The 11,065-nt window shown below is 45.7% G+C and overlaps 1 protein-coding gene across 1 annotated transcript; it reads right to left on the reverse strand.

Annotated features, from left to right (window-relative positions):
- Positions 1-1,251: 1,251 nt before the first annotated feature.
- On the reverse strand, positions 1,252-6,868 carry LOC124268158 (ankyrin repeat domain-containing protein 50-like). The gene is made up of 3 exons (XM_046703180.1): positions 5,591-6,868; positions 2,540-2,580; positions 1,252-1,266 (listed from the first exon to the last, which is right to left on the reverse strand). Exons 1-3 carry the CDS (start codon positions 6,861-6,863, stop codon positions 1,252-1,254), a joined length of 1,329 nt encoding a protein of 442 aa, XP_046559136.1. The 5' UTR covers positions 6,864-6,868.
- Positions 6,869-11,065: the final 4,197 nt, after the last annotated feature.

An 11,065-nucleotide genomic window follows, 5' to 3' on the forward strand; every position in this document is an offset into this window, starting at 1 on the left:
GTTCTGTTCCAGAAGTCATACTTATTGCCGTGCAAATGCAAAAAATATTTTATTCAGAAATCCAAACTACAAAAATGCACCATTACACCACCAGACCTATCTATGTGCCAAGTTTGGTGAAGATATATTGAACAGTTTTAAAGTTCTGCTCCGGAAAAGAGCACCAATGCAAATTTCAAAGTCAAACTTGTTGCCATGGAAACGGAAAAATACTAGTATTATAATCAGATATCCAAAGTACAAAAAGGCACCAGTTCACCACCAGACCTATCTATGTGCCAAGAGTGGTGACGAAATATTGAGCGGTTTTAAAGTTCTGTTCCGGAAAAGACAAATGTGCACGGATGGACGGATGGAGTGCATCTTAATACCCCCCGTAAAATGCGTTGCGGGGGATAATGAAGGGCAAGGTGACACAGGATATCAACATGTTGACCATGTTGTGTTTTGGTTCTGAAACCATTCAATCTCTGGTCTTTTTTACAAACATACACCCATTTCACAAAGCGATCATAAGGCTAAGGTGATTGTAACTCCCATACTTTAACATAGACTTACGACCGTCGTAGCGCTAAGATGATCGTAACTCCCATACTTTAACATAGACTTACGACAGTCATAGTGCTAAGGTGATTGTGACTCCCATACTTCAACATAGACTTACGACAGTCATAGTGCTGAGGTGATCATGACTCCCATACTTCAACATAGACTTACGACAGTCGTAGTGCTGAGGTGACCGTGACTCCCTCACTTCAACATAGACTTACGACAGTCATAGTGCTAAGATGATCGTGACTCCCATACTTTAACATAGACTTACAACAGTCGTAGCGCTATAATCGTTTTGTGAAACGGGCCCCTGATCTTTCACCGTGACGCTTACATTTCAGGATCCAATGTTTATTGGGGAGAATATATCTTGGCTCAAGGATTTGATAATTGCAATGAAGATTTTAAAAATTAACAGACATAATACAAGGTCAATAAAGAACATATTTAAGTAAGTTTCCATCCAACAGTACAGCAGCTCATGCCCGCTTACCCAGCAGATTAGGGGGATTTACAGCAATGCTTGGTTGACTGTGGACATGTTGAGCCTCCCCTTGAAATATGTTCCAGGTCAGACAGCCGGCCAGGGGATTAGTGCTTAGGGCTCACCTGTTGAGGGAGCTGGCTTACAAGTGTTCACCACCTACAGCCAAAGTGACATGACAGCAGACACCATTATTCCTCTAATTTATTGTATGTTCAATTACACTCCAGCTGTGTGGGAAAAATGTGGTTTAGTGACATGATACAAGGACAACAGTGATGTTGGGCTGTTGGTGAGGATAGCTATGGCCCTTCCACCGGTTCCTGTGCACACTGTCTGTAACGTGTGGTTCCATGCCCCAGAAGATGCACCACCCCATGACAGCAGCTTCACCAACTACGTGACAACCTAATGGGTGGAGGGTGAACAACCATGTAGAGGGGCGACACAGAAAGCTGGATGTGTTGATGGAGAGCCACCCCAACATCTACAACATCTACAAAATCATAGATCGAATCCTGTATTTTTCAACTGCAAGGTGGTGCCAGGCCACCAAATAGAACACATAGATACATTCAACATTTCCATTGACGATCCTGTTTCGCGCCTTAACGGCGTGTTAATGTCAACTTGTGATGAAACCGTAAAAAAATGGTGATAATTTACACCTTTTTCTTCTTTGCTGGGGGACCAAATCTCAAAGGAACACCCTTTGTTCCTGGGATTACATTGTTTCAATGATCTGGCACCTTAGAACAATAGCTGCTGGGTAAGCAGGAAGACCCCCATCTAATTACTGGAGCATCTGCTCTGTTCAGTAATCACAACAGTACAACATCTAACTACTGGAGCACCTGCTCTGTTCAGTAATCACAAAAGTACAACATCTAACTACTGGAGCACCTGCTCTGTTCAGTAATCACAACAGTACAACATCTATCTACTGGAGCACCTGCTCTGTTCAGTAATCACAACAGTACAAAATCTAACTACTGGAGCACCTGCTCTGTTCAGTAATCACAACAGTACAACATCTAACTACTGGAGCACTGCTCTGTTCAGTAATCACAACAGTGACTGACTGAGTTATGTTTTACGCCGCTTTTAGCAATATTCCAGCAATATCACGGCGGGGGACACCAGAAATGAGCTTCATTCATTGTACCCATGTGGGGATTCGAACCCGGGTCTTCAGCGTGACGAGCTAACGCTTTAACCACTAGACTACCCCACCGCCCCCAGTAATAAAACGACAAGGACAGCCAAAATATGTAAAGGACAAGATAGATGCTGTCAAACTCATCGTTAAGTACATCAAAGTGACCAGCATCAAAAGTCAACATCCCGTGATGACTAACATATTACATTAAATCTACCTCTTATAACGACCAAATTATTGGTTAACTTTTTAAGATAATACTACTTGGCTAAAATATGGCTTACAAACTGTTTTGTGAACACATAACATTTTTGTATTATCTGCACCTCTCCTTTTCCCCAAACCTGTACCCCCGCTACAAACAGAAGCATGTGGAAGAACAGCCCTGTGGATGGTAAACAGTTCATAGATAACTGGTCACTGTAAGATGCCCTCCCATCTCAGCTACACTTACGATGTCCTCTTTACTGTCTGTCAAAAGTCTCAGGTCAGCTTTGTGCTGTATTAGGAGGTCAAACACATCTTTATGTCCATAGAAGGCAGCCGTCAATACAGGCGTGTATCCAAGTCTCCCTCTACTGTTGATGTTAGAGGGAGACAGGAGGTGTTGTACTATAGCAGTGTTCCCACCCTGACAGGCAAGATGAAGTAAACTATCACCAGATGTATCAACCAGTGTCGGGTCAGCTTGGTTTGACACAAGGAGGTCAAACACACTTTGATGTCCAGTGACAGCTGCCTTCATCAGTGGCGTCCTGCCATGCATCCCTCTACTGTTGATGTTAGAGGGAGACAGGAGGTGTTGAACTATAGCAGTGTTCCCACCACGACAGGCAAGATGAAGTAAACTATCACCATATGTAGACACCAGTGTCAGGTCAGCGTGCTTGGACACAAGGAGGTCAAACACACTTTGATGTCCATTGATAGCTGCCTTCATTGCCGGAGTCAAGCCATGTTGTCCTCTACTGTTGATGTTAAAAGGAGACAGGAGGTGTTGTACTATAGCAGTGTTCCCACCCTGACAGGCAAGATGAAGTAAACTATCACCAGATGTAGACACTAGTGTCAGGTCAGCTTGGTTGGACACAAGGAGGTCAAACACACTTTGATGTCCACTGACAGCTGCCACCATGGCAGGCGTCCTTCCAAGCTGACCTCTACTGTTGATGTTAGAAGGAGACAGGAGGTGTTGTACTATAGCAGTGTTCCCACCCTGACAGGCAAGATGAAGTAAACTATCACCAGATGTAGACACCAGTGCCAGGTCAGCTTGGTTTGACACAAGGAGGTCAAACACACTTTGATGTCCACTGACAGCTGCCATCATCGCTGGCGTCCTTCCAAGCTGACCTCTACTGTTGATGTTAGAAGGAGACAGGAGGTGTTGTACTATAGCAGTGTTCCCACCCTGACAGGCAAGATGAAGTAAACTATCACCATATGTAGACACCAGTGTCAGGTCAGCATGGTTGGACACAAGGAGGTCAAACACACACTTTGATGTCCAGTGACAGCTGCCATCATCAGTGGCGTCCTGCCATACTCACCTCTACTGTTGATGTTAGAGGGAGACAGGAGGTGTTGTACTATAGCAGTGTTCCCACCACGACAGGCAAGATGAAGTAAACTATCACCAGATGTATCAACCAGTGTCGGGTCAGCTTGGTTGGACACAAGGAGGTCAAACACACTTTGATGTCCAGTGACAGCTGCCTTCATCAGTGGCGTCCTGCCATGCATCCCTCTACTGTTGATGTTAGAGGGAGACAGGAGGTGTTGAACTATAGCAGTGTTCCCACCACGACAGGCAAGATGAAGTAAACTATCACCAGATGTAGACACCAGTGCCAGGTCAGCTTGGTTGGACACAAGGAGGTCAAACACACTTTGATGTCCACTGACAGCTGCTATCATCGCTGGCGTCCTTCCAAGCTGACCTCTACTGTTGATGTTAGAAGGAGACAGGAGGTGTTGTACTATAGCAGTGTTCCCACCACGACAGGCAAGATGAAGTAAACTATCACCAGATGTAGACACCAGTGTCAGGTCAGCTTGGTTGGACACAAGGAGGTCAAACACACTTTGATGTCCACCGACAGCTGCCATCATCGCTGGCGTCCTTCCAAGCTGACCTCTACTGTTGATGTTAGAAGGAGACAGGAGGTGTTGTACTATAGCAGTGTTTCCACCCTGACAGGCAAGATGAAGTAAACTATCACCATATGTAGACACCAGTGTCAGGTCAGCTTGGATGGACACAAGGAGGTCAAACACACTTTGATGTCCACTGACAGCTGCCACCATGGCAGGCGTCCTTCCAAGCTGACCTCTACTGTTGATGTTAGAGGGAGACAGGAGGTGTTGAACTATAGCAGTGTTCCCACCACGACAGGCAAGATGAAGTAAACTATCACCAGATGTAGCCACCAGTGTCAGGTCAGCGTGCTTGGACACAAGGAGGTCAAACACACTTTGATGTCCATTGATAGCTGCCTTCATTGCCGGAGTCAAGCCATGTTGTCCTCTACTGTTGATGTTAAAAGGAGACAGGAGGTGTTGTACTATAGCAGTGTTCCCACCCTGACAGGCAAGATGAAGTAAACTATCACCAGATGTAGACACTAGTGTCAGGTCAGCTTGGTTGGACACAAGGAGGTCAAACACACTTTGATGTCCACTGACAGCTGCCACCATGGCAGGCGTCCTTCCAAGCTGACCTCTACTGTTGATGTTAGAAGGAGACAGGAGGTGTTGTACTATAGCAGTGTTCCCACCCTGACAGGCAAGATGAAGTAAACTATCACCAGATGTAGACACCAGTGCCAGGTCAGCTTGGTTGGACACAAGGAGGTCAAACACACTTTGATGTCCACTGACAGCTGCCATCATCGCTGGCGTCCTTCCAAGCTGACCTCTACTGTTGATGTTAGAAGGAGACAGGAGGTGTTGTACTATAGCAGTGTTCCCACCCTGACAGGCAAGATGAAGTAAACTATCACCATATGTAGACACCAGTGTCAGGTCAGCATGGTTGGACACAAGGAGGTCAAACACACTTTGATGTCCAGTGACAGCTGCCATCATCAGTGGCGTCCTGCCATACTCACCTCTACTGTTGATGTTAGAGGGAGACAGGAGGTGTTGTACTATAGCAGTGTTCCCACCACGACAGGCAAGATGAAGTAAACTATCACCAGATGTATCAACCAGTGTCGGGTCAGCTTGGTTGGACACAAGGAGGTCAAACACACTTTGATGTCCAGTGACAGCTGCCTTCATCAGTGGCGTCCTGCCATGCATCCCTCTACTGTTGATGTTAGAGGGAGACAGGAGGTGTTGAACTATAGCAGTGTTCCCACCACGACAGGCAAGATGAAGTAAACTATCACCAGATGTAGACACCAGTGCCAGGTCAGCTTGGTTGGACACAAGGAGGTCAAACACACTTTGATGTCCACTGACAGCTGCTATCATCGCTGGCGTCCTTCCAAGCTGACCTCTACTGTTGATGTTAGAAGGAGACAGGAGGTGTTGTACTATAGCAGTGTTCCCACCACGACAGGCAAGATGAAGTAAACTATCACCAGATGTAGACACCAGTGTCAGGTCAGCTTGGTTGGACACAAGGAGGTCAAACACACTTTGATGTCCACCGACAGCTGCCATCATCGCTGGCGTCCTTCCAAGCTGACCTCTACTGTTGATGTTAGAAGGAGACAGGAGGTGTTGTACTATAGCAGTGTTTCCACCCTGACAGGCAAGATGAAGTAAACTATCACCATATGTAGACACCAGTGTCAGGTCAGCTTGGATGGACACAAGGAGGTCAAACACACTTTGATGTCCACTGACAGCTGCCACCATGGCAGGCGTCCTTCCAAGCTGACCTCTACTGTTGATGTTAGAAGGAGACAGGAGGTGTTGTACTATAGCAGTGTTCCCACCCTGACAGGCAAGATGAAGTAAACTATCACCAGATGTAGACACCAGTGCCAGGTCAGCTTGGTTGGACACAAGGAGGTCAAACACACTTTGATGTCCACCGACAGCTGCCATCATCGCTGGCGTCCTGCCATGCATCCCTCTACTGTTGATGTTAGAAGGAGACAGGAGGTGTTGTACTATAGCAGTGTTCCCACCCTGACAGGCAAGATGAAGTAAACTATCACCATATGTAGACACCAGTGTCAGGTCAGCATGGTTTGACACAAGGAGGTCAAACACACTTTGATGTCCACTGGCAGCTGCCATCATCGCTGGCGTCCTTCCAAGCTGACCTCTACTGTTGATGTTAGAAGGAGACAGGAGGTGTTGTACTATAGCAGTGTTCCCACCCTGACAGGCAAGATGAAGTAAACTATCACCAGATGTATCAACCAGTGTCGGGTCAGCTTGGTTTGACACAAGGAGGTCAAACACACTTTGATGTCCATTGACAGCTGCCTTCATCAGTGGCGTCCAGCCATACTCACCTCTACTGTTGATGTTAGAGGGAGACAGGAGGTGTTGTACTATAGCAGTGTTCCCACCCTGACAGGCAAGATGAAGTAAACTATCACCAGATGTATCAACCAGTGTCGGGTCAGCTTGGTTTGACACAAGGAGGTCAAACACACTTTGATGTCCAGTGACAGCTGCCTTCATCAGTGGCGTCCTGCCATGCATCCCTCTACTGTTGATGTTAGAGGGAGACAGGAGGTGTTGAACTATAGCAGTGTTCCCACCACGACAGGCAAGATGAAGTAAACTATCACCAGATGTAGACACCAGTGTCAGGTCAGCTTGGTTGGACACAAGGAGGTCAAACACACTTTGATGTCCACTGACAGCTGCCTTCATCACTGCCGTCCAACCATACATCCCTCTACTGTTGATGTTAGAGGGAGACAGGAGGTGTTGTACTATAGCAGTGTTTCCACCCTGACAGGCAAGATGAAGTAAACTATCACCATATGTAGACACCAGTGTCAGGTCAGCTTGGTTTGACACAAGGAGGTCAAACACACTTTGATGTCCATTGACAGCTGCCTTCATCAGTGGCGTCCAGCCATACTCACCTCTACTGTTGATGTTAGAGGGAGACAGGAGGTGTTGTACTATAGCAGTGTTCCCACCCTGACAGGCAAGATGAAGTAAACTATCACCAGATGTATCAACCAGTGTCGGGTCAGCTTGGTTTGACACAAGGAGGTCAAACACACTTTGATGTCCAGTGACAGCTGCCTTCATCAGTGGCGTCCTGCCATGCATCCCTCTACTGTTGATGTTAGAGGGAGACAGGAGGTGTTGAACTATAGCAGTGTTCCCACCACGACAGGCAAGATGAAGTAAACTATTACCATATGTAGACACCAGTGTCAGGTCAGCTTGGTTGGACACAAGGAGGTCAAACACACTTTGATGTCCATTGACAGCTGCCTTCATCACTGCCGTCCAACCATACATCCCTCTACTGTTGATGTTAGAGGGAGACAGGAGGTGTTGAACTATAGCAGTGTTCCCACCACGACAGGCAAGATGAAGTAAACTATCACCATATGTAGACACCAGTGTCAGGTCAGCTTGGTTGGACACAAGGAGGTCAAACACACTTTGATGTCCATTGACAGCTGCCTTCATCAGTGGCGTCCAGCCATACTCACCTCTACTGTTGATGTTAGAGGGAGACAGGAGGTGTTGTACTATAGCAGTGTTCCCACCCTGACAGGCAAGATGAAGTAAACTATCACCAGGTGTAGACACCAGTGTCAGGTCAGCTTGGTTGGACACAAGGAGGTCAAACACACTTTGATGTCCATTGACAGCTGCCTTCATCAGTGGCGTCCAGCCATGCATCCCTCTACTGTTGATGTTAGAGGGAGACAGGAGGTGTTGTACTATAGCAGTGTTCCCACCACGACAGGCAAGATGAAGTAAACTATCACCAGATGTATCAACCAGTGTCGGGTCAGCTTGGTTTGACACAAGGAGGTCAAACACACTTTGATGTCCAGTGACAGCTGCCTTCATCAGTGGCGTCCTGCCATGCATCCCTCTACTGTTGATGTTAGAGGGAGACAGGAGGTGTTGAACTATAGCAGTGTTCCCACCACGACAGGCAAGATGAAGTAAACTATCACCATATGTAGACACCAGTGTCAGGTCAGCTTGGTTGGACACAAGGAGGTCAAACACACTTTGATGTCCATTGACAGCTGCCTCCATCACTGCCGTCCAACCATACATCCCTCTACTGTTGATGTTAGAGGGAGACAGGAGGTGTTGAACTATAGCAGTGTTCCCACCACGACAGGCAAGATGAAGTAAACTATCACCAGATGTAGACACCAGTGTCAGGTCAGCTTGGTTGGACACAAGGAGGTCAAACACACTTTGATGTCCAGTGACAGCTGCCTTCATCAGTGGCGTCCAGCCATACTCACCTCTACTGTTGATGTTAGAGGGAGACAGGAGCTGTTGTACTATAGCAGTGTTCCCACCCTGACAGGCAAGATGAAGTAAACTATCACCAGATGTATCAACCAGTGTCGGGTCAGCTTGGTTTGACACAAGGAGGTCAAACACACTTTGATGTCCAGTGACAGCTGCCTTCATCAGTGGCGTCCTGCCATGCATCCCTCTACTGTTGATGTTAGAGGGAGACAGGAGGTGTTGAACTATAGCAGTGTTCCCACCACGACAGGCAAGATGAAGTAAACTATCACCATATGTAGACACCAGTGTCAGGTCAGCTTGGTTGGACACAAGGAGGTCAAACACACTTTGATGTCCATTGACAGCTGCCTTCATCACTGCCGTCCAACCATACATCCCTCTACTGTTGATGTTAGAGGGAGACAGGAGGTGTTGAACTATAGCAGTGTTCCCACCACGACAGGCAAGATGAAGTAAACTATCACCAGATGTAGACACCAGTGTCAGGTCAGCTTGGATGGACACAAGGAGGTCAAACACACTTTGATGTCCACTGACAGCTGCCACCATTACTGGTGTCCAGCCATACTCACCTCTACTGTTGATGTTAGAGGGAGACAGGAGGTGTTGTACTATAGCAGTGTTCCCACCCCGACAGGCAAGATGAATAATTCCATAGCAATATTTATCTTTCACATTCAAGTCTGATATTTTCCGTAGTAACTCAAAACAACCATCTGATGCTGAAAGTGCTGTAACCATGACAGGGGTTCGGCCATTCACATCAGCAGAGTTTATAACATTATCTCCAGGTTTCCTGTTTAACAGGATTTTCAGGGATGTTTCCATTCCTGTCTTACAAACCAGATGGAAGATGTTTTGAAAGTCCTTGTCTCTCGTGTTAACATCAGCACCTTCTTGGAACAGATACACTAGAATATCAGAGCTGCCATTTTCCGCAGCATGCAACAAGAGTCTGTTCAGTGTCAATTGTTGAACTGGTTTTTCAGAGCGAGTGAAGAGCCATTTCAATACTGTCACATTGTTGCTTTGTGCACACCCTCCCATAGCTTGACTGATCTCCTCTTGAGAGAACTCTTCTCCAGTTGTGTGTTCAATATCTGTAACTAGAAGTGCATTATGTCCAAGAACTGCCCAGTACAGAAAACATTTTCTTTTCTCTCTCCTGTGAAACCAAAGTTCATCTTTAGAATCAGTTTGATTATGCGGATGGTGGTGCTTTGTCCCATCACACTGAAGTTTGTTGAGCAGTTTTAAAGCTGTTGTGTCTCGTTTGAGAACTGGATGTGTCACTGATTGAGAAAACTTTCCTTGTTTAATAGAATGTGCAAACCTTGTGGTAAGTAGGTCATCATAATTATCTGAGACATATATCAGATGGAGATGATCATCAACTTGAGTTTCTTCAACCTTTTCACCTTGTACTCTTTCAAACAGAAAGTCATCACCACAGTTCTTCAAAACAAAGACTGGACTGATATTGTACAAGGCACAGGCACAAGCATCATAGATTGAAGAATGGGCAAAGCCAACAGTGTCTCCTCTAGTGAAGAATGTACCTCTGAGACTTTTAGCTGCTTTGTACATGTCTGAACGTGTAGCATTTGGCATCAGGTCTTGAACAGTTTTGACCATCCTGTCCATTTCCTTGTCTTCATCTCCACTGTCTAACCTGGTCAGGTTCAATTTGTCTTCACACAGCAGCATCAGAACCAATATGGCCGATCTATCATTTCTATCTTCAAGTAACTGCTTTAGTTCTAACCTAAGATAAAATAGTGGTTCCTTAAAAAATAAATTTGCATTTTTAAAGAAAGAGGAAAATTCAAAACAAAGTTTACAAATGAGAGGAAATCCAAAAATGTTGGAACAGATTTCCAGCTCATTGTAATCTGGAATATGTTGCACAGAGCTGTCACCAAAGGCACGTTTATGTTGTTCATATATTGACTTTTTCTCTTTGTCAGAAAGCCTGTATTGTTCTTGTTTTGTTAAGTCCACTACTGTCTGACCCTTGAACAATTTGAAACCCTCATACTGCAGTTTTGCAAGTCCATCATGGAAATTGTATGATTTTGATGTGAAGACAACATGAATATCCTTTGTTTGAGATTCTTTTAAATGTTGCATTTTCTTTCTGGATTCTTCAACAGGATCATTGTTTTCACTCAATTCTGACCGTTTTTCTTCTGCTTTTTGCTTTTGTTTTACTTGTGGGAGAAGATTATTGAGAAAGTTTTTAACCTGTGAAGTATTAGCAGATACTCCAACTGTACCAAACAAATCATCCACAATGAGGAATACTTTTGAGTACGTACTAAGACAGCGGTCAAAGTCAAACTTCTTAAGGCTGTCCACAAACACGACTTCGTACCCCTTTTGTCTATACCTTGAACCCAGCATCAGAGCCATTGTTGTCTTGCCCTCTCCTG

This window comes from Haliotis rubra, unplaced genomic scaffold (assembly GCF_003918875.1).
Source record: "Haliotis rubra isolate DU_JTF1 unplaced genomic scaffold, ASM391887v1 Scf1366, whole genome shotgun sequence".
In the NCBI taxonomy this organism is placed as follows: domain Eukaryota; kingdom Metazoa; phylum Mollusca; class Gastropoda; order Lepetellida; family Haliotidae; genus Haliotis; species Haliotis rubra.

What these genes read in the sequence shown, in the direction of transcription:
- LOC124268158 (XM_046703180.1), bottom strand. Translation starts at nt 6,863, where the DNA reads ATGCATGGCAGGACGCCACTGATGAAGGCAGCTGTCACTGGACATCAA. An exon ending in CCTGGCACTGGTGTCTACAT is followed by an intron (nt 2,581 to 5,590) that starts CTGGTGATAGTT and finishes TACCATCCACAG; the next exon opens with GGCTGTTCTTCCACATGCTT.